At 48.3% G+C, this 24677-nt stretch overlaps 1 protein-coding gene across 1 annotated transcript; it reads right to left on the reverse strand.

Annotated features, from left to right (window-relative positions):
* Positions 1–844: 844 nt before the first annotated feature.
* On the reverse strand, positions 845–24150 carry GUCA2A (guanylate cyclase activator 2A). The gene is made up of 3 exons (XM_075328339.1): positions 24035–24150; positions 18680–18881; positions 845–994 (listed from the first exon to the last, which is right to left on the reverse strand). The coding sequence occupies exons 1-3, from the start codon at positions 24095–24097 to the stop codon at positions 930–932; spliced, it is 330 nt and encodes a 109-aa protein (XP_075184454.1). The 5' UTR covers positions 24098–24150; the 3' UTR covers positions 845–929.
* Between the last annotated feature and the right edge of the window lie 527 nt (positions 24151–24677).

Genomic DNA, 24677 nt, shown 5'->3' on the forward strand with positions numbered 1-24677 from the left:
GTCATTGCCCCTATATTCCTCCATTCAGACATGTCATTCCTCATATATCCCTCCATTCGGACATGTCATTGCCTCTATATCCCTCCATTTGGACATGTCATTGCCCCTATATCCCTCCATTCAGACATGTCATTCCTCATATATCCCTCCATTCGGACATGTCATTGCCTCTATATCCCTCCATTCGGACATGTCATTGCCCCTATATCCCTCCATTCAGACATGTCATTCCTCATATATCCCTCCATTTGGACATGTCATTGCCTCTATATCCCTCCATTTGGACATGTCATTGCCCCTATATCCCTCCATTTGGACATGTCATTGCCCCTATATCCCTCCATTCGGACATGTCATTGCTCATATATCCCTCCATTCGGACATGTCATTCCTCATATATCCCTCCATTCAGACATGCCATTGCTCATATATCCCTCCATTTGGACATGTCATTGCCCCTATATCCCTCCATTTGGACATGTCATTGCCCCTATATCCCTCCATTCGGACATGTCATTGCTCATATATCCCTCCATTCAGACATGCCATTGCTCATATATCCATCCTGTGATGGTGTGATATGGTGGGTTGGGTGTCATTTTGTCTATGTTCATATTTTTACTGATTTTACCCTCATCATCCGGGCATTTATCCCGATACTGGACTATACCCGTGCTCCTGGACTATTTTACCCTCTGTATGATGGATTGTTTTATGGACCTTTTGGTTTTCATGTAAGAAAGGTTCTTTGGATTGTTCTCTCATCTCCCGCTCTGTTAATTGTGTGATACCAGAGAAAGACCCCGTGACAGTAAGTGATCAGAATAGACAGGAGAGGAGGAGATCACGGCACAATCTTTATTTATGTGTCACATGTCACAGAAACGTCTTCATTAGAAGAGCAGAAGATCACGGACCGCAGAAGATGATCAGCAGCCACTGCATGCTGCAAATGCGCAAACTTCACATACATCCATGTTATCTGCGACACGTCCTGGAAGAAAACGCATGATCATCAGAGACGTAATCAAAGGTGCACAGACACATTATATCTACGTGTAATATATATATATATATATATATATATATATATATATATATATATATATATAATATATACATACACTCAACACCAAGAAGGAGAAGTGGGGAATGATGGAAATCACAGGATGGAGACTTCACTGATCTGCCTGTCTGGAGTCTGAGCCTCATTCAGAAATTCCCACACTTTCAGACCTGGCTGCCATCACTGAGGTTAATAATGGTCATCTGAGGAAGGTTGTTCTGCTGAATGCACTTGGGGAAATCATCAGGATCCACTGCTGGCATCTCCTGTGTAATCACTGACCAATGGCTACCCCGATGTGCTGGATGAAGACAAGTCCGGAGACGCTGCAGCCATGGGAGAAAAATCTGGAGGCGCTGCAGCCATGTGAAACAAGTCCGGAGATGATGCAGCCAGCGGAGACAAGTCTAGAGACACTGCAGCCACGGGAGACAAGTCCGGAGACACTGCAGCAATGGGAGACAAATCCAGAGACAAAGCAGCCACAGGCGAGAAGTTCGGAGACTGCAGCCAGTGGCGATAAGTCCAGAGACGATGCAGTCTCGGAAGACAAGTTTGGAGATAATGCAGCCACGGCAGACAAGTCCGAAGACTCTGCAGCCAGCGGGGGCAAGTCCAAAGTTCCTACATCCATGGGAGATAAGTCCAGAAAGCTGCAGTCTGGTGATGTTTTATGGAAGTACAGTTCCTGGGACATTTTGTAGAAATGGCCAGAAATGGCCACAGCATAATTTTTCAGCTGTTGCAGATCAATAACATATCTATCCATCCCATGATTTCCAGAACTCCACAATTTTTCTATATTGTATTATAATTTCAATATTGAGAAGTTTATATAGTATATGTATGTATATATAATATGTAATCTCCACTATAGAGCACTCAGTTCAGTGTATATTGTTTATATTATAAATAGTACCAGTCAAAAATGTGGACACCCATGTTCATGCAGTTGTTTTCCTTGTTTATGGAATGTGCAGATTTAGCTTGAAGGTAGTAAAAGTACTGTTATAGCTGTGTCCTGCTCTGGGGGAATCTCTGGCGAGTCTGGGACAAGAAGGTCACAGCGCCTTATTATACGCTGATCTGCAGCTTGTGTTTAAATGTATCTGCTTCTTTTGGTGCTATAAAGTTTAAGGACTCTATCATATCTGGCTACCCTTTTGAACCTTAATCTAAGGTGCAACCCATTGTGACCACTCCTTTTCACTATAAATAGTCACGTGTCTTACCATCTGATGCCGGTTATGGAATCTCATCATTCTTATACTGACCACTTTGAAAGGAGCTGAGGAGTCGTGATAATTGCAGCGGTGGTGTTTAGCTGCATTGAAGGAGCTTGAAGTGTTTTCCTTTTGTGTCTATTGCCCCCTGTCTGTCTCCCTCCCATTGTGTTATATTATTGTAGTGATGAGACTAGTGCTCTCACCCCTTTCTCACTAGCCAGGGTGAGGTCAGGGAAAGTCAGGGTCTAGGCACATAATGGGCAGAAGAATACATATAGGGATGTTAGTGAGTGCAGGGATCAGCCTCAGGTAAGTGTAGAAGGTGACCCCACTTCCTGCTCCATAATGCAGCACCCACCAATGTATCGTGTACCCCGTGTGTTGTGGCGCTCGGCGGGGATTACCCTTACCCCTGGCGGAACCCCTTTAGACTGTTTGACCTGAGCGTGCGAGGTTCTGAAGCAAAGTGTGCAAGGTTTGAAAATAAGTGTGGCATAGTTTCAACACAATTACATAGTGGTGATAACTGTAATTGTTTAATTTCATTAGGGAATTGTTTGTCTGTTTGTCTGTGATACTGTTTAAAAAAAAAAAAAAAGTTTGTCTTGGGATTTAATCAGTAGAATTAGTCACACCTGTTTCTAGAAGCTTCTGGCAGCTTCTGGAAGTCCTTGTAGAACTATATAAAGCAGCCAGAGCAAGCGAGGTGCTGAGCGTGCGAGGTTCTGAAGCAAAGTGTGCAAGGTTTGAAGATAAGTGCGGCATAGTTTCAACACAATTACATAGTTTGACACAAGAACATAGTTTGAATTTATCTTTATACGTTTCCCATTGTTTTTGTTTTTTCCTTGTTTTTCTACTTTACTGTTTATCCCCATTTAATAGGTGCTCCATGGACAATGCTACCAGGTGTGTATCTTGTCAGATGTATGCATGCCTTGAGCAGCCGTTCGAGGGTGAATATGTCTGCACTCGATGCAAGCTTGTTGCGTGTTTGGAAGCCAAGGTAACTGATCTAAATAAGCAGCTTGTAACACTGAGGGGCATTGCAAACCTGGAGAGGAGTTTAGAGCTCACTGAGCTTTCTCTGGCTGGGGCCAGAGCTATGGAGGAGGGTGGAGGGGGGAAGATCAGGACCCAGAGGTAGGTAGTTGGGTAACAGTTAGAAGAAGAGGTAGGGGAAAAAGTGTCAGGGAGCCTAGTCCTGACCTGGCGCAACCTAGTAAATATGCCTGTTTTGCTGATATTAGGAATGAAGGGCCAAGACTAGGGTCACTACAGCAGGATGTTGCTCCTAGCAACCAGGAAACGACTGCTGTAGGAAGGAGGGAAATGGAGTGCAGCAAAGCCCAGACAGATGTTGGTGGTAGGGGACTCTATAATTAGGCGGACAGACAGGGTCATCTGTCGCCGAGATCGTGAATGCCGAACAGTGTGTTGTCTGCCGGGTGCTCGGGTTCGGCATATTGCGGATCAGATAGACAGATTGCTGGGTGGGGCTGGGGAAAACCCAGTGGTCATGGTGCACATTGGTACTAATGACAAAGTTAGAGGCAGGTGGAAGGTCCTTAAAAATGATTACAGGGAACTAGGAGAGAAGCTGAAGTCCAGGACCTCCAAGGTGGTGTTTTCAGAAATACTACCGGTGCCACGAGCGTCACTAGAAAGACAGCGGGAGCTTAGGGAGATAAATACGTGGCTTAGAAATTGGTGCAGGAAGGAAGGGTTTGGGTTCATGGAGAACTGGACTGACTTCTCAGTCGGCTACAGGCTCTACGGTAGGGACGGGCTGCACCTCAATGGGGAGAGGGCCGCTGTGCTGGGGGAGAAAATGGTGAGACGGATGGAGGAGCTTTTAAACTAGGATCTGGGGGGAGGAGGGAGGGTAGTGGAGCAAAAAAGGGGATAGATAGAGCAGATAGAGACAGGGAGACGGTAGGGGTCAATGAAGGATTAGAGGGGGCTGGGACATGCAAGGAAGGTAGGGAGGCTAGGAGTAATAAAGGTGTTAATAGGATTAAATGTCTACTGGCAAATGCAAGAAGTCTTGCAAACAAAATGAATGAATTGGAGACTCTTATGTCAACCATGGATTATGATGTGGTGGGCATTACGGAAACCTGGCTGGATGAAAGCCATGACTGGGTGACAAACATACAGGGTTATAGTACATTTAGGAGGGACAGGAAAGACAAAAAAGGTGGTGGGGTGTGTATATTTATCAAATCTAACCTAAAACCTGCATTGAATGATGACATTGGGGGGAACTGCAACAATGTAGAGTCAGTATGGGTAAATGTACATGGGAAGGGGAATAATGGAAAAATGCTAATTGGAGTTTGCTATAAGCCTCCTAACATACCTGAACAAATAGAGGGTGAAATGCTGCAACAAATTGAAAAGGCAGCTAATAATAATAATCGGGTTCTTATTATGGGGGATTTCAACTATCCAGACATTCAGTGGGACATAGAATCTTCTGGTTCTGCTAAAAGCTGTAAGTTCTTATCTACCATTCAAGACCATTTCCTCTCTCAGATGGTAGATGAACCGACCAGGGGAGATAATCTGCTAGATCTAGTCCTGTCAAATAGACCGGATACAATTTCAGATCTACAGGTCCGGGAGCACTTGGGCACCAGCGATCATAATATGGTAAGCTTCAACATAATATTCAATAGAACATTTCAAAGGGGGAATGCTAAAACCTGGAATTTTAGGAAAGCTGATTTCAACAAATTAAGGGAAGAGCTTAAATGTGTAGATTGGGACAAAGTCATGGTAACTGGGGATACCGAACATAAATGGGGAAAGTTTAAGGATATACTACTAGAGTCCTGTAAAAAACGTATACCCTCTGGTAATAAAACGTCCCGGAATAAAAAGAAACCACTATGGCTAAATAAGACTGTACAAAGTATAATAAAACAAAAACAAAGGGCGTTTAAAATCTTAAAGGCTGAGAATACAGAAATAGCATTGCAGGAGTATAAAGATATCAATAGGAAATGTAAAAAAGAAATCAAACAAGCAAAACTAGCTACTGAAACAAAAATCGCCAATGACATTAAAATAAATCCCAAAATCTTTTATAAATACATTAATGCCAAAAGGAAAACAAAGGATAGTATTGGCCCCTTAAAATTTAATAACAAGTTAGTTTTAGAGGACAAACAAAAGACTGAGATATTAAATAGGCATTTCTCATCTGTGTTCACCAAGGAACTGACTGTACCAGGCATTATTCAACAAGTGAAAAATCAAAGTTCACCACCCGATATAATTAATTTAACACAAGAAGAAGTACGCCTACGTCTGAGAAAATTAAACATTGACAAATCCCCAGGGCCAGATGGCATTCATCCACGAATATTGAGGGAATTGAGCTCCGTAATTGACAGACCGTTGTATCTCATCTTTTTAGACTCTCTTGTAACAGGGTTCGTGCCTCAGGATTGGAGGATTGCTGATGTGGTACCGATATTTAAGAAAGGTAAGAGGGTGGATCCAGGCAACTACCGTCCAGTAAGCCTGACATCAGTAGTATGCAAAGTTTTTGAGGACATTTTAAGGGATGACATGCAAAAATATATTGCAGAAAATAATATGATAACTGACAAACAGAATGGATTCATGAAAGATAAGTCGTGTCTAACCAACCTGTTGGGTTCTATGAGGGGGTAAGTGCAAACCTGGATATTGGTAATGCAGCTGATGTGATTTATTTGGACTTTGCAAAGGCATTTGATACTGTACCACATAATAGCCTTATACTAAAGCTCAAGAACCAAGGACTAGGGGAAACTATAAGCAACTGGGTAAGGAATTGGCTAAAAGATAGGAAACAAAGAGTAGTCATAAATGGTACATTCTCTAAATGGGCTATAGTCAGCAGTGGGGGCCGCAGGGATCTGTACTTGGACCGATTCTTTTTAATCTCTTTATTAATGACCTTGTGGATGGGATTGATAGTAAAGTGTCAGTCTTTGCTGATGACACCAAACTATGTAGGATATTAAAAACTGACCTTGATAGTATAATATTACAAAAAGATCTGGATAAGATGTCAGAATGGGCAGATACTTGGCAAATGAGATTTAATGTTGATAAATGTAAAGTAATGCACCGAGGACGGAGTAATCCTATAGCTGCGTATACATTAAATGGAAGTAAACTCGGGACTACAGAACAGGAGAAGGACTTGGGTATTCTCATTACAAATAAGCTGAGCAGCAGCACTCAATGTCAAGCAGCAGCTGCTAAAGCAAACAAGATTTTAGGGTGTATAAAAAGAGAGATTAGATCCCGTGATCCCAACGTATTGTTACCCCTCTATAAATCACTTGTAATTCCACATCTGGAATACGGGATCCAGTTTTGGGCTCCACATTTTAAAAAGGACATTCAGAAGTTAGAGTCAGTTCAAAGGCGGGCAACTAGACTACTACAAGGAATGGAGGCCGCCCGTATGATGACAGGTTGAAAAAGTTAGATATGTTTAGCTTAGAAAAAAGACGTCTCAGAGGAGATCTCATTTATATGTATAAATACATGTGTGGTCAATATAAAGGACTGGCACATGACTTATTTCTTCCAAAGACAGTACTAAGGACCAGGGGGCACTCACTGCGAGTGGAAGAAAAGCGATTGCGACAGCTAAATAGGAAAGGGTTCTTTACAGTTAGAGCGGTCAGACTGTGGAATACACTACCACAAGAGGTAGTTATGGCAGATACTATAACAGCTTTCAAAAAAGGGCTGGATGATTTCCTCAGTACACACAACATTGTTGGTTATAAATGACATGGTGACCAGGTGTAGAACTGGTGGAGGAAGGTTGAACTAGATGGACCTAGGTCTTTTTTCAACCTTAGTAACAATGTAAGAATACATGTCACATTCTCCACAGGACCCTGTTACTCTAATGACCGTATTACACCCTTTTGGCTTCTTTCCAGTGGCTTCCTCAAGATGTCCCAGGAATGGTTTCTATTGAACAGATTGTCTTATCAAAGTCATTAGTGGATTCACAAGGCTTCAGAAAGGGTTTTGCAGGGACAATGTTGGTCCAGAGCTCCATACACAGCTGAGCCTATTCCACAACTGTCCTAGGCCAGAATATAGGAAGAAACACTCAACTAAAGTAAAGAGAAACAACTGTCCAGTATCACTGTAAGATACGAAGGACAATCAATCCAGCTAAATAAATAGCTAAAACATTGAAGGTATCCTCAAGTACAGTCATGAAAAACCATTAATCATGGAAAAAGCTCTCATGGGGACCGCCCCAGGAAAGAAAGACCAAAAATTACCTGTGCTGCAGAGGATAAGTTCATTAAAGTTATCACCAGATAGCCTTTCGGGAGGAAGCTGGGACGCCCCAGGCTATCTGGTCAATCAGGTAATGTGCATCCCTATCTGTATTACTAACCTAGCAGAGCGCTCTATATGTAGTGAGGGCAGAGTCATTGTAATGTGTATCTGGGTGTATATTGCATAGCTCAATGGATTGGTGTCTGTATTTGGAGAGGGTTACTGTCATGACTCACTAGGACAATATATGTTATTGCTCTCTACAACTACCCAACTATAGATTATACTATTTGTGTGTACTATTGCAGCATATCTGGATACAATACTAATTGTGATAAAATAATGGTTCTGCACATTAGTTGCTCTAACACAGTACTATTGCTATTATTATACATGTATTGATTGACCTTGCTCTGTGAGTGCGGCCCCAGTGCTTTATCTCATTGTTTATTCTTGCTCACCTTTTTTAATGGTATGTCTCTGTTGTTAATAATAGATTAATATTTTTTTACTCTGGTCGTTGTGCACTAATTCTTGTAAGTTGTGTTGCTTTGTGCAGACTGTGTTTATCGTGTGATGGTCAGTACAGTTATTTGTTATTTCTTTGTCTGATCGATCTGATTTTGAAGCATTTCTGATTTATACATCATCTATCATGTAGTCACTGGGGTGTAAGAGAAGAGCACATCGCCCACAACTTCTGCCCCGTGCCACTCAAGTCCACACACCCAGCCAGAACCCCATCTTTCATGTAGTCACTGGGGTGTAAGAGAACAGCACCTCGCCCACAACTTCTGCACCGTGCCACTCAAGTCCACACACCCAGCCAGGACCCCATCTTTCATGTAGTCACTGGGGTGTAAGAGAACAGCACCTCGCCCATAACTTCTGCACCGTGCCACTCAAGTCCACACACCCAGCCAGAACCCCATCTTTCATGTAGTCACTGGGGTGTAAGAGAACAGCACCTCGTCCATAACTTCTGCACCGTGCCACTCAAGTCCACACACCCAGCCAGGACCCCATCTTTCATGTAGTCACTGGGGTGTAAGAGAACAGCACCTCGCCCACAACTTCTGCACCGTGCCACTCAAGTCCACACACCCAGCCAGAACCCCATCTTTCATGTAGTCACTGGGGTGTAAGAGAACAGCACCTCACCCATAACTTCTGCACCGTGCCACTCAAGTCCACACACCCAGCCAGGACCCCATCTTTCATGTAGTCACTGGGGTGTAAGAGAACAGCACATCGCCCATAACTTCTGCACCGTGCCACACAAGTCCACACACCCAGCCAGAATCCCATCTTTCATGTAGTCACTGGGGTGTAAGAGAACAGCACATCGCCCATAACTTCTGCACCGTGCCACACAAGTCCACACACCCAGCCAGGACCCCATCTTTCATGTAGTCACTGGGGTGTAAGAGAACAGCACCTCGCCCATAACTTCTGCACCGTGCCACTCAAGTCTACACACCCAGCCAGAACCCCATCTTTCATGTAGTCACTGGGGTGTAAGAGAACAGCACCTCGCCCATAACTTCTGCACCGTGCCACTCAAGTCCACACACCCAGCCAGAACCCCATCTTTCATGTAGTCACTGGGGCGTAAGAGAACAGCACATCGCCCATAACTTCTGCACCGTGCCACTCAAGTCCACACACCCAGCCAGGACCCCATCTTTCATGTAGTCACTGGGGTGTAAGAGAACAGCACCTCGCCCATAACTTCTGCACCGTGCCACTCAAGTCCACACACCCAGCCAGAACCCCATCTTTCATGTAGTCACTGGGGTGTAAGAGAACAGCACCTCGCCCATAACTTCTGCACCGTGCCACTCAAGTCCACACACCCAGCCAGAACCCCATCTTTCATGTAGTCACTGGGGTGTAAGAGAACAGCACCTCGCCCATGACTACCGCCTCGAGCCACTCAAGTCCACACACCCAGCCAGAACCCCATCTTTCATGTAGTCACTGGGGTGTAAGAGAACAGCACCTCGCCCATAACTTCTGCACCGTGCCACTCAAGTCCACACACCCAGCCAGGACCCCATCTTTCATGTAGTCACTGGGGTGTAAGAGAACAGCACCTCACCCATAACTTCTGCACCGTGCCACTCAAGTCCACACACCCAGCCAGAACCCCATCTTTCATGTAGTCACTGGGGTGTAAGAGAACAGCACCTCACCCATAACTTCTGCACCGTGCCACTCAAGTCCACACACCCAGCCAGAACCCCATCTTTCATGTAGTCACTGGGGTGTAAGAGAACAGCACCTCGTCCATAACTTCTGCACCGTGCCACTCAAGTCCACACACCCAGCCAGGACCCCATCTTTCATGTAGTCACTGGGGTGTAAGAGAACAGCACCTCGCCCACAACTTCTGCACCGTGCCACTCAAGTCCACACACCCAGCCAGAACCCCATCTTTCATGTAGTCACTGGGGTGTAAGAGAACAGCACCTCACCCATAACTTCTGCACCGTGCCACTCAAGTCCACACACCCAGCCAGAACCCCATCTTTCATGTAGTCACTGGGGTGTAAGAGAACAGCACCTCACCCATAACTTCTGCACCGTGCCACTCAAGTCCACACACCCAGCCAGAACCCCATCTTTCATGTAGTCACTGGGGTGTAAGAGAACAGCACCTCGTCCATAACTTCTGCACCGTGCCACTCAAGTCCACACACCCAGCCAGAACCCCATCTTTCATGTAGTCACTGGGGTGTAAGAGAACAGCACCTCGCCCACAACTTCTGCACCGTGCCACTCAAGTCCACACACCCAGCCAGAACCCCATCTTTCATGTAGTCACTGGGGTGTAAGAGAACAGCACCTCACCCATAACTTCTGCACCGTGCCACTCAAGTCCACACACCCAGCCAGGACCCCATCTTTCATGTAGTCACTGGGGTGTAAGAGAACAGCACATCGCCCATAACTTCTGCACCGTGCCACACAAGTCCACACACCCAGCCAGAATCCCATCTTTCATGTAGTCACTGGGGTGTAAGAGAACAGCACCTCGCCCATAACTTCTGCACCGTGCCACTCAAGTCCACACACCCAGCAAGAACCCCATCTTTCATGTAGTCACTGGGGTGTAAGAGAACAGCACCTCGCCCATAACTTCTGCACCGTGCCACACAAGTCCACACACCCAGCCAGAACCCCATCTTTCATGTAGTCACTGGGGTGTAAGAGAACAGCACCTCGCCCATAACTTCTGCACCGTGCCACTCAAGTCTACACACCCAGCCAGAACCCCATCTTTCATGTAGTCACTGGGGCGTAAGAGAACAGCATATCGCCCACAACTTCTGCACCGTGCCACTCAAGTCCACACACCCAGCCAGAACCCCATCTTTCATGTAGTCACTGGGGCGTAAGAGAACAGCACCTCGTCCATAACTTCTGCACCGTGCCACTCAAGTCCACACACCCAGCCAGAACCCCATCTTTCATGTAGTCACTGGGGTGTAAGAGAACAGCACCTCGCCCACAACTTCTGCACCGTGCCACTCAAGTCCACACACCCAGCCAGAACCCCATCTTTCATGTAGTCACTGGGGTGTAAGAGAACAGCACCTCACCCATAACTTCTGCACCGTGCCACTCAAGTCCACACACCCAGCCAGGACCCCATCTTTCATGTAGTCACTGGGGTGTAAGAGAACAGCACATCGCCCATAACTTCTGCACCGTGCCACACAAGTCCACACACCCAGCCAGAATCCCATCTTTCATGTAGTCACTGGGGTGTAAGAGAACAGCACCTCGCCCATAACTTCTGCACCGTGCCACTCAAGTCCACACACCCAGCAAGAACCCCATCTTTCATGTAGTCACTGGGGTGTAAGAGAACAGCACCTCGCCCATAACTTCTGCACCGTGCCACACAAGTCCACACACCCAGCCAGAACCCCATCTTTCATGTAGTCACTGGGGTGTAAGAGAACAGCACCTCGCCCATAACTTCTGCACCGTGCCACTCAAGTCTACACACCCAGCCAGAACCCCATCTTTCATGTAGTCACTGGGGCGTAAGAGAACAGCATATCGCCCACAACTTCTGCACCGTGCCACTCAAGTCCACACACCCAGCCAGAATCCCATCTTTCATGTAGTCACTGGGGTGTAAGAGAACAGCACATCGCCCACAACTTCTGCCCCGTGCCACTCAAGTCCACACACCCAGCCAGGACCCCATCTTTCATGTAGTCACTGGGGTGTAAGAGAACAGCACCTCACCCATAACTTCTGCACCGTGCCACTCAAGTCCACACACCCAGCCAGAACCCCATCTTTCATGTAGTAACTGGGGTGTAAGAGAACAGCACCTCGCCCATAACTTCTGCACCGTGCCACTCAAGTCCACACACCCAGCCAGAACCCCATCTTTCATGTAGTCACTGGGGTGTAAGAGAACAGCACCTCGCCCATAACTTCTGCACCGTGCCACTCAAGTCCACACACCCAGCCAGGACCCCATCTTTCATGTAGTCACTGGGGTGTAAGAGAACAGCACATCGCCCATAACTTCTGCACCGTGCCACACAAGTCCACACACCCAGCCAGAATCCCATCTTTCATGTAGTCACTGGGGTGTAAGAGAACAGCACCTCGCCCATAACTTCTGCACCGTGCCACTCAAGTCCACACACCCAGCAAGAACCCCATCTTTCATGTAGTCACTGGGGTGTAAGAGAACAGCACCTCGCCCATAACTTCTGCACCGTGCCACACAAGTCCACACACCCAGCCAGAACCCCATCTTTCATGTAGTCACTGGGGTGTAAGAGAACAGCACCTCGCCCATAACTTTTGCACCGTGCCACTCAAGTCTACACACCCAGCCAGAACCCCATCTTTCATGTAGTCACTGGGGCGTAAGAGAACAGCATATCGCCCACAACTTCTGCACCGTGCCACTCAAGTCCACACACCCAGCCAGAATCCCATCTTTCATGTAGTCACTGGGGTGTAAGAGAACAGCACATCGCCCACAACTTCTGCCCCGTGCCACTCAAGTCCACACACCCAGCCAGGACCCCATCTTTCATGTAGTCACTGGGGTGTAAGAGAACAGCACCTCACCCATAACTTCTGCACTGTGCCACTCAAGTCCACACACCCAGCCAGAACCCCATCTTTCATGTAGTAACTGGGGTGTAAGAGAACAGCACCTCGCCCATAACTTCTGCACCGTGCCACTCAAGTCCACACACCCAGCCAGGACCCCATCTTTCATGTAGTCACTGGGGTGTAAGAGAACAGCACCTCGCCCATAACTTCTGCACCGTGCCACTCAAGTCCACACACCCAGCCAGAACCCCATCTTTCATGTAGTCACTGGGGTGTAAGAGAACAGCACCTCACCCATAACTTCTGCACCGTGCCACTCAAGTCCACACACCCAGCCAGGACCCCATCTTTCATGTAGTCACTGGGGTGTAAGAGAACAGCACCTTGCCCATGACTACCGCCTCGAGCCACTCAAGTCCACACACCCAGCCAGAACCCCATCTTTCATGTAGTCACTGGGGTGTAAGAGAACAGCACCTCGCCCATAACTTCTGCACCGTGCCACTCAAGTCTACACACCCAGCCAGAACCCCATCTTTCATGTAGTCACTGGGGCGTAAGAGAACAGCACCTCGTCCATAACTTCTGCACCGTGCCACTCAAGTCCACACAACCAGCCAGGACCCCATCTTTCATGTAGTCACTGGGGTGTAAGAGAACAGCACCTCACCCATAACTTCTGCACCGTGCCACTCAAGTCCACACACCCAGCCAGGACCCCATCTTTCATGTAGTCACTGGGGTGTAAGAGAACAGCACCTCGTCCATAACTTCTGCACCGTGCCACTCAAGTCCACACAACCAGCCAGGACCCCATCTTTCATGTAGTCACTGGGGTGTAAGAGAACAGCACCTCGTCCATAACTTCTGCACCGTGCCACTCAAGTCCACACAACCAGACAGGACCCCATCTTTCATGTAGTCACTGGGGTGTAAGAGAACAGCACCTCGCCCATAACTTCTGCACCGTGCCACTCAAGTCCACACACCCAGGCAGAACCCCATCTTTCATGTAGTCACTGGGGTGTAAGAGAACAGCACCTCGTCCATAACTTCTGCACCGTGCCACACAAGTCCACACACCCAGCCAGGACCCCATCTTTCATGTAGTCACTGGGGTGTAAGAGAACAGCACCTCGCCCATAACTTCTGCACCGTGCCACTCAAGTCCACACAACCAGCCAGGACCCCATCTTTCATGTAGTCACTGGGGTGTAAGAGAACAGCACCTCGCCCATAACTTCTGCACCGTGCCACTCAAGTCCACACACCCAGCCAGAACCCCATCTTTCATGTAGTCACTGGGGCGTAAGAGAACAGCACCTCGTCCATAACTTCTGCACCGTGCCACTCAAGTCCACACAACCAGCCAGGACCCCATCTTTCATGTAGTCACTGGGGTGTAAGAGAACAGCACCTCGCCCATAACTTCTGCACCGTGCCACTCAAGTCCACACACCCAGCCAGAACCCCATCTTTCATGTAGTCACTGGGGTGTAAGAGAACAGCACCTCCCCCATAACTTCTGCACCGTGCCATTCAAGTCCACACACCCAGCCAGGACCCCATCTTTCATGTAGTCACTGGGGTGTAAGAGAACAGCACCTCGCCCATAACTTCTGCACCGTGCCACTAAATTCCACACACCCAGCCAGAACCCCATCTTTCATGTAGTCACTGGGGTGTAAGAGAACAGCACCTCGCCCATAACTTCTGCACCGTGCCACTCAAGTCCACACACCCAGCCAGAACCCCATCTTTCATGTAGTCACTGGGGTGTAAGAGAACAGCACATCGCCCATAACTTCTGCACCGTGCCATTCAAGTCCACACACCCAGCCAGAACCCCATCTTTCATGTAGTCACTGGGGTGTAAGAGAACAGCACCTCACCCATAACTTCTGCACCGTGCCACTCAAGTCTACACACCCAGCCAGAACCCCATCTTTCATGTAGTCACTGGGGTGTAAGAGAACAGCACCTCACCCATAACTTCTGCACCGTGCCACTCAAGTCCACACACCCAGCCAGAACCCCATCTTTCATGTAGTCACTGGGGTGTAAGAGAACAGCACCTCGCCCATAACTTCTGCACCGTGCCACTCAAGTCCACACACCCAGCCAGAACCCCATCTTTCATGTAGTCACTGGGGTGTAAGAGAACAGCACCTCACCCATAACTTCTGCACCGTGCCACTCAAGTCTACACACCCAGCCAGAACCCCATCTTTCATGTAGTCACTGGGGTGTAAGAGAACAGCACCTTGCCCATAACTTCTGCACCGTGCCACTCAAGTCTACACACCCAGCCAGAACCCCATCTTTCATGTAGTCACTGGGGTGTAAGAGAACAGCACCTCGCCCATAACTTCTGCACCGTGCCACTCAAGTCTACACACCCAGCCAGAACCCCATCTTTCATGTAGTCACTGGGGTGTAAGAGAACAGCACCTTGCCCATAACTTCTGCACCGTGCCACTCAAGTCTACACACCCAGCCAGAACCCCATCTTTCATGTAGTCACTGGGGTGTAAGAGAACAGCACCTCACCCATAACTTCTGCACCGTGCCACTCAAGTCTACACACCCAGCCAGAACCCCATCTTTCATGTAGTCACTGGGGTGTAAGAGAACAGCACCTCGCCCATAACTTCTGCACCGTGCCACTAAATTCCACACACCCAGCCAGAACCCCATCTTTCATGTAGTCACTGGGGTGTAAGAGAACAGCACCTCGCCCATAACTTCTGCACCGTGCCACTCAAGTCCACACACCCAGCCAGAACCCCATCTTTCATGTAGTCACTGGGGTGTAAGAGAACAGCACATCGCCCATAACTTCTGCACCGTGCCATTCAAGTCCACACACCCAGCCAGAACCCCATCTTTCATGTAGTCACTGGGGTGTAAGAGAACAGCACCTCACCCATAACTTCTGCACCGTGCCACTCAAGTCTACACACCCAGCCAGAACCCCATCTTTCATGTAGTCACTGGGGTGTAAGAGAACAGCACCTCACCCATAACTTCTGCACCGTGCCACTCAAGTCCACACACCCAGCCAGAACCCCATCTTTCATGTAGTCACTGGGGTGTAAGAGAACAGCACCTCGCCCATAACTTCTGCACCGTGCCACTCAAGTCCACACACCCAGCCAGAACCCCATCTTTCATGTAGTCACTGGGGTGTAAGAGAACAGCACCTCACCCATAACTTCTGCACCGTGCCACTCAAGTCTACACACCCAGCCAGAACCCCATCTTTCATGTAGTCACTGGGGTGTAAGAGAACAGCACCTTGCCCATAACTTCTGCACCGTGCCACTCAAGTCTACACACCCAGCCAGAACCCCATCTTTCATGTAGTCACTGGGGTGTAAGAGAACAGCACATCGCCCATAACCTCTGCACCGTGCCACTCAAATCCACACACCCAGCCAGGACCCCATCTTTCATGTAGTCACTGGGGTGTAAGAGAACAGCACATCGCCCATAACTTCTGCACCGTGCCACTCAAATCCACACACCCAGCCAGAACCCCATCTTTCATGTAGTCACTGGGGTGTAAGAGAACAGCACCTCACCCATAACTTCTGCACCGTGCCACTCAAGTCCACACACCCAGCCTGAACCCCATCTTTCATGTAGTCACTGGGGTGTAAGAGAACAGCACATCGCCCATAACTTCTGCACCGTGCCACACAAGTCCACACACCCAGCCAGGACCCCATCTTTCATGTAGTCACTGGGGTGTAAGAGACCAGCACCTCGCCCATAACTTCTGCACCGTGCCACTCAAGTCCACACACCCAGCCAGAACCCCATCTTTCATGTAGTCACTGGGGTGTAAGAGAACAGCACCTCGCCCATAACTTCTGCACCGTGCCACTCAAGTCCACACACCCAGCCAGGACCCCATCTTTCATGTAGTCACTGGGGTGTAAGAGAACAGCACATCGCCCATAACTTCTGCACCGTGCCACTCAAGTCCACACACCCAGCCAGGACCCCATCTTTCATGTAGTCACTGGGGTGTAAGAGAACAGCACCTCGCCCATAACTTCTGCACCGTGCCACTCAAGTCCACACACCCAGCCAGGACCCCATCTTTCATGTAGTCACTGGGGTGTAAGAGAACAGCACATCGCCCATAACTTCTGCACCGTGCCACTCAAGTCCACACACCCAGCCAGGACCCCATCTTTCATGTAGTCACTGGGGTGTAAGAGAACAGCACCTCGCCCATGACTACCGCCTCGAGCCACTCAAGTCCACACACCCAGCCAGAACCCCATCTTTCATGTAGTCACTGGGGTGTAAGAGAACAGCACCTCGCCCAAACTTCTGCACCGTGCCACTCAAGTCCACACACCCAGCCAGAACCCCATCTTTCATGTAGTCACTGGGGTGTAAGAGAACAGCACCTCGCCCATAACTTCTGCACCGTGCCACTCAATTCCACACACCCAGCCAGAACCCCATCTTTCATGTAGTCACTGGGGTGTAAGAGAACAGCACCTCGCCCATAACTTCTGCACCGTGCCACTCAAGTCTACACACCCAGCCAGAACCCCATCTTTCATGTAGTCACTGGGGTGTAAGAGAACAGCACCTCCCCCATAACTTCTGCACCGTGCCACTCAATTCCACACACCCAGCCAGAACCCCATCTTTCATGTAGTCACTGGGGTGTAAGAGAACAGCACCTCGCCCATAACTTCTGCACCGTGCCACTCAAGTCTACACACCCAGCCAGAACCCCATCTTTCATGTAGTCACTGGGGTGTAAGAGAACAGCACCTCCCCCATAACTTCTGCACCGTGCCACTCAATTCCACACACCCAGCCAGAACCCCATCTTTCATGTAGTCACTGGGGTGTAAGAGAACAGCACCTCGCCCATAACTTCTGCACCGTGCCACTCAAGTCCACACACCCAGCCAGAACCCCATCTTTCATGTAGTCACTGGGGTGTAAGAGAACAGCACCTCGCCCATAACTTCTGCACCGTGCCACTCAAGTCCACACACCCAGCCAGAACCCCATCTTTCATGTAGTCACTGGGGTGTAAGAGAACAGCACCTCGCCCATAACTTCTGCACCGTGCCACTCAAGTCCACACACCCAGCCAGAACCCCATCTTTCATGTAGTCACTGGGGTGTAAGAGAACAGCACCTCGCCCATAACTTCTGCACCGTGCCACTCAAGTCCACACACCCAGCCAGAACCCCATCTTTCATGTAGTCACTGGGGTGTAAGAGAACAGCACCTCGCCCACAACTTCTGCACCGTGCCACTCAAGTCCACACACCCAGCCAGAACCCCATCTTTCATGTAGTCACTGGGGTGTAAGAGAACAGCACTTCACCCACAACTTTAGCCAGGACCCCATCTTTCATGTAGTCACCGGTGTGAAAGACAATAGCACTTCACCCACAACTACTGCCCCACGCCACACAAGTCCACAAGTCCACACACCCAGCCAGGATCCAATCTTTCATGGGGGCGAAAGACAACAGCAACTCGGCCATGACTACCACCCTGCACCACACAAGTCCACACACCCAGCCAGGACCCCAGCATTTGTAGCTTCCTACACTTGACTTTGTGTGTCCATAGTTCTGTAAGTCCTGGGAGCTGTAGAGGAGGAATGAGACGACGAGGCCTTAGTTTGAAGGCAGTTGGGACAGACCCAGCTGTCAGTGTGGGCCAAGCATGAGCAGCATTGTCTTCAGCCTTTGTCTTGGGCCTTACAAGCTGCTGAGACCCCGGGATTCTGAGATTTGCAGCCTCTGACAGAACTCCTCACTCCAGGAGTCAGGGATGATGGGATTGATGCCTTTGTGGACACAACTTCTCACAGATGCTATGTCTGCAGGATATTACTGACAGCAGGCAAACGTTTTGTGAGCCACCATGTTATATAGGAGGTTGTGGACATTTTCCCTGTGAGGACAGAATTGGGCTGCTCATTACCAAGTTCACGCAGGGTCTCTGCAATCACTGCAGTTTGCTGGGAGTCACACAGATCCCGCAGTTCTGGGAATATGTGGCTGCTGCAGATCATCTCATATACAGGGACATCATCGTCCTGTGCTCGGTCACCAGCCGCCGTCCTGCCGTCCACAGCTTCCTTCAGCTTCTTCACAGTCTCAACAGGAAAAGTGAAATCTCCGACCTGCAAAATATAAGAAAAAAAATTCCAAACTGTGGTGCTAAATCAGCCTTAAAGAAGTGATCCACTACCGTAACTCATTTCATTCTTTATTCATCAATTGTGCTAGTATGTATCAATAAATGCATCCATATTCTTATTGTAGTAAATACACCTTTTATCATGCAGATAGCTTCACTTGTTGTCTTAAGCAGCTTCAATATTTACATGGATCTCTTCCCCTCCCCAGCTCCCCAGGCTTACTGTGTGCTATTATTGCAAGGTACATCATGCATTGCTGCAGCTCTGATGTTTCTATCCATCTCTTCGCCTCCCCAGGCTTACTGTGTGCTACTACTACAAGGTCCATCATGCATTGCTGCAGCTCTGATGTTTCTATCCATCTCTTCACCTCCCCAGGCTTACTGTGTGCTACTACTACAAGGTCCATCATGCATTGCTGCAGCTCTGATGTTTCTATCCATCTCTTCGCCTCCCCAGGCTTACTGTGTGCTACTACTACAAGGTCCATCATGCATTACTGCAGCTCTGATGTTTCTATCCATCTCTTCGCCTCCCCAGGCTTACTGTGTGCTACTACTACAAGGTCCATCATGCATTGCTGCAGCTCTGATGTTTCTATCCATCTCTTCACCTCCCCAGGCTTACTGTGTGCTACCACTACAAGGTCCATCATGCATTGCTGCAGCTCTGATGTTTACATCCATCTCTTCGCCTCCCCAGGCTTACTGTGTGCTACCACTACAAGGTCCATCATGCATTGCTGCAGCTCTGATGTTTACATCCATCTCTTCCGCTCCCAGGTTTAGGGCTCATTCAGACGACCGTTCTGTCTGTCCTTGTCAGTTCCTGTTTTTTTGCGGACCTACTGACAGGACCATCTTTTCAATGTCTTTTGTGTAGGATCAGATGGCACATGGAAGCACTTCCATGTGCATCTTATCCTACAAAAAAAAAACAGATCGGATGCTGTATGTCCATTCCGTTATTATGGAACATGTCCTATTCTGTTCCATAATAAAGGACCTTGACTCAATACAAATCAATGGGTCCACAAAATCCCTGGAAGCCACACGGAAGCACTTCCGTGTGACTTCCGTTGGGTACCCCTGCAGTCTGTGTCCCGCTCCTGCACCAGCCCCGCACTGCAGTGTGTCAGCATCTGCCCGCACAGCAGTGTGCGAGCAGCTGTGGTGATGATGAGCGTTGCCGTCAGGAGGTTAGTAAAGTTCATTACCTGTGGTGATAAAGTCCTGCTCTCCTGACATCAGTGCTTGTCACTGACTTCCATGCCCGCCGCAATCTCACATCACCTCTCGAGGGTGGCCCGAGACTGTGACTAGCGGTGATGTCAGGGGCTGCTCGCGATACTTCACTTGTGAACGCGACGGTCATTGAACTCAGTGACGAGCGCTGACGTCAGGAGTGAAGCGGCTTCAATCACCGCAGGTAATGTACCTAGCTAACCTCCTGAAGTCAGCGCTTGTCATCCCCTGCGATGACCTGGGCTGACCTTTTGATGTTAGCTCAGTTCACTGCACTGCTCTCTCAGCCAGTGGGGAACATTCTGTTCTTCATTGACTGGGACAGTGAGTTTGGATCGTCGTGGGACCACCTCATTGGATTACTCCGGACTCGAATTTGTTTTTTTCTTTTCAATAAATTGATGAAAGAGGGAATGTGTTGGGGAGTGTTTTTTCAAATAAAAAATTTGTTTGTTGTCTATTTTTTTTTTATTACTGACTGGATTAGTAATGTCGGGTATCTGATAGACGCCGTGACATCACTAACCTCTGGGCTTGATGCCAGGTGACATTGCACAGCTGGTATTAACCCCATATATTACCACGTTTGCCACCGCACCAGGGCATTCAAGATGAGCCGGATAAAGTCCCGGTACTGTCGCACGCAGTTTTTTTTTAATTATTTATTTATTGATTGTACTGTACGGTATAGACCCGCCCACCGGTGGCTGTTATTGGTTGTAGTCAGACAGCTGTCACTCAGTATGGGTGCACATCTGACTGTAACCAATCACAGAAAGGGGGAGGAGAGAATATGTATGAGCCTAATGAGTGGCCGGCTTGGAAAGAACAAAGCTTCCGCGGAAGCAGTGTGACAGCCGATCGGTGAGTATGTAGAGCTTGCTCCTACCCCTTTGCGCAGATTCTGTTCTCCATAGACTTTATATGGGGACCAGCATCTGGCCAGATACCCTGGACTGCATGTAACTCTACCTCCGTTTTTTTTGCGGTCCGCAAAAAAAGACGGAAGTCACACAGATGTCACACGGACCGTATAGAATGGGACAGATGCCGTTGTCACATGGATGCCATACGGATGCATCCATGAAAAAACAGGACCGTTTTTTGTTGACCGTAAAAATAGAACAGTCGTGTGAATGTAGCCTAACTGTGTGCTAATACCAGAAGGTCCATCATGCATTGCTGCAGTTCTGATGTTTCCATCCATTTATTCCCCTTCCCAGTCTGACTGTGTGCTATTACTTCAAAGTTCATCATGCATTGCTGCAGCTCTGATGTTTCCATCCATCTCTTCCCCTGTGCTATTACTACAAGGTCCATCATGCATTGCTGCAGCTTTAATGTTTACATCTATCTCTCCCCCCCTCAAGCTTATTGTGTGCTAATACTACAAGGTCCATCATGCATTGCTGCAGCTCTGATGTTTACATCCACCTCTTCCCTTCCCTAGGTTTACTGTATAAGCACAAGGTCCATCATGCATTGCTGCAGCTCTGATGTTTCCATTGTAAGAGAGCTGCTGGTCATGTAGTCGATGGGAGGTATGTGTCTCAGAGGTGGTTGTCTTCTGTAATGTAAGCCCGGGAGCAAGCTCCATTACATGTAGTGCTGGGAGAATATTAGGGCATATTAGGGCCGGCTTTTACAAGCAGCTGGAGAGACGGGCGGGTCTGGCTGCTCACATACCTCCACCTCTGGGTGTAGTTCTGAAGATAAAAGGAGACCAGTTGTTCCCATTTGACTGTGTGTGAAGGTTACTAGACTTTCAGTGAGAAGCAGTGTGTGGTAAATACACCTGTCATATTGATTGGGTGAGCCTGCAGTAACATGGACTGGTTATTTTCTTGTTGTTTTGTACCTTATGCCGGAAAAGGCTTGCTTTATGTTTTCCTCCTTTTTTTCGCAGGATTTTTACAATGTCACCACCTCTAGGTGGCAGCACTATTTTTTCAATGGTGTTAACATGTTCCTCTTATATATGTGTCTGACTTTTTTATTTTATATTGTGATGTCATATCCTTTTTTATCTTCCCTCCCCCTTTCTCTCCTTTAAATCTCCATTGTGTTTCTAAACAGTATGGATAGGACTAAGAGCGAGTAGCTCGAAACGCATAGCATCTGTAACTTACCATCCTTATGGGGATTTTTTATGTCTTGGATGTGACCCCCTTATTTTAATGGAATTCAAATAAAATTTAGTTTTATGTATTTTGGACGTGGATGCTGGATTTCCTTTTGCCTTGGAGTTCTCAGCCTGGCCGGCTTTCTTTCCGTGCACCTGTCCCTCATTGGTGTCCTCATTGAACTGGGTGAGCTGATTTTCTCTTTCCTTCTGTGTGTAGTGGAATGTACTGTGAGGACATCATACTGTGTGTGGGGGAATGTACTGTGGGGACATTATACTGTGTGTGGGGGAATGTACTGTGAGGACATCATACTGTGTGTGGGGGAATGTACCGTGAGGACATTATACTGTGTGTGGGGGGAATGTACTGTGAGGCCATCATACTGTGTGTGGGGGAATGTACCGTGAGGACATTATACTGTGTGTGGGGGAATGTACCGTGAGGACATTATACTGTGTGTGGGGGAATGTACTGTGGGGACATTATACTGTGTGTGGGGGAATGTACTGTGGGGACATCATACTGTGTGTGGGGGGAATGTACTGTGAGGCCATCATACTGTGTGTGGGGGAATGTACCGTGAGGACATTATACTGTGTGTGGGGGAATGTACTGTGGGGACATCATACTGTGTGTGGGGGGAATGTACTGTGAGGACATTATACTGTGTGTGTGGAGGGAATGTAATGTGAGGACATCATACTGTGTGTGGAGGGAATGTACTGTGAGGACATCATACTGTGTGTGGGGGAATGTACTGTGAGGACATCATACTGTGTGTGGGGGAATGTACTGTGGGGACATTATACTGTGTGTGGGGGAATGTACTGTGAGGACATTATACTGTGTGTGTGGAGGGAATGTAATGTGAGGACATCATACTGTGTGTGGAGGGAATGTACTGTGAGGACATCATACTGTGTGTGGGGGAATGTACTGTGAGGACATCATACTGTGTGTGGGGGGAATGTACTGTGGGGACATCATACTGTGTGTGGGGGAATGTACTGTGGGGACATTATACTGTGTGTGGGGGGAATGTACTGTAAGGACATCATACTGTGTGTGGGGAAATGTACTGTGAGGATATCATACTGTGTGTGGGGGGAATGTGCTGTGAGGACATCCTACTGTGTGTGGGGGGAATGTACTGTGAGGACATCATACTGTGTGTGGGGAATGTACTGTGGGGACATCATACTGTGTGTGGGGGGAATGTACTGTGGGGACATCATACTGTGTGTGGGGGGAATGTACTGTGGGGACATCATACTGTGTGTGGGGGGAATGTACTGTGGGGACATCATACTGTGGGGACATCATACTGTGTGTGGGGGGGAATGTACTGTGGGGACATCATACTGTGTGTGGGGGGGAATGTACTGTGGGGACATCATACTGTGTGTGGGGGGAATGTACTGTGGGGACATCATACTGTGTGTGGGGGGAATGTACTGTGGGGACATCATACTGTGTGTGGGGGCAATGTGCTGTGAGGACATCATACTGTGTGTGGGGGTGGGTGAATGTACTGTGAGGACATGTACTTGTGGACATCATACTGTATGGGGGGGAGAGGGTTGCAAAGTGCCATTCAGAGTCTGTTGCAATCCCTCTGCATATAAGGGCTTTCACTCCCCCTTTCCCCTCTATTAATGACTGGGAATCATGACCTAGGAGCATGAGGCTGAACCCCCGCATACACATGGCCGTGGCTATGAATGGTGCGTTCAGCCAGGTCCCTTACCAGGTGGCTGGTTCTTACCTTCACTATGACTTCTGTGCTGAGATGAAGTAGGGCGAGGAGGCACAGCACCCGGGGCCACATGATGAGGATTCGCTGGATCTGCCCGGGCACTGGCTCCTGCAGGCTTTTGTGGCTGCGCTTATCTCTTGGGGATGGGTCTTGGCATCCGATCCTGGCATCACTGTCACCTTTTATGGCTTTCACATGGTCACCTGATGTTTATAGACCGATATCACAGGATATAAAAAGTGATCAAGTGGGAGGAAAAGCGATAACAGGGCCAATTAAATGTGGCGGAATTACAATAGATGAAAACAGCCGGTACTGGAGCAGCCGGGAAAGGACACAGCGGTATATACAGTATACAGCGCTAAGCGGCAGTGTATACAGTATACGGTGGACAGTGCTGAGTCGCAGTGTATAGTGTATGGTGTACAGCTATGACAGATGGCGGTATATACTGTCAGTACCGGTCGGTGGGGGTATATACGGTGTACAGCGCTGACAGATGGTGGTATATACTGTGTTAGTATTGGTCAGTGAGGGTATATACGGTGTACAGCGCTGACAGATGGCGGTATATACTGTGTTAGTATTGTTCAGTGAGGGTATATACGGTGTACAGCGCTGACAGATGGCGGTATATACTGTCAGTACCGGT

The sequence above is a fragment of the Anomaloglossus baeobatrachus genome, chromosome 11, assembly GCF_048569485.1.
Source record: "Anomaloglossus baeobatrachus isolate aAnoBae1 chromosome 11, aAnoBae1.hap1, whole genome shotgun sequence".
NCBI classification, from domain to species: Eukaryota; Metazoa; Chordata; class Amphibia; order Anura; family Aromobatidae; genus Anomaloglossus; species Anomaloglossus baeobatrachus.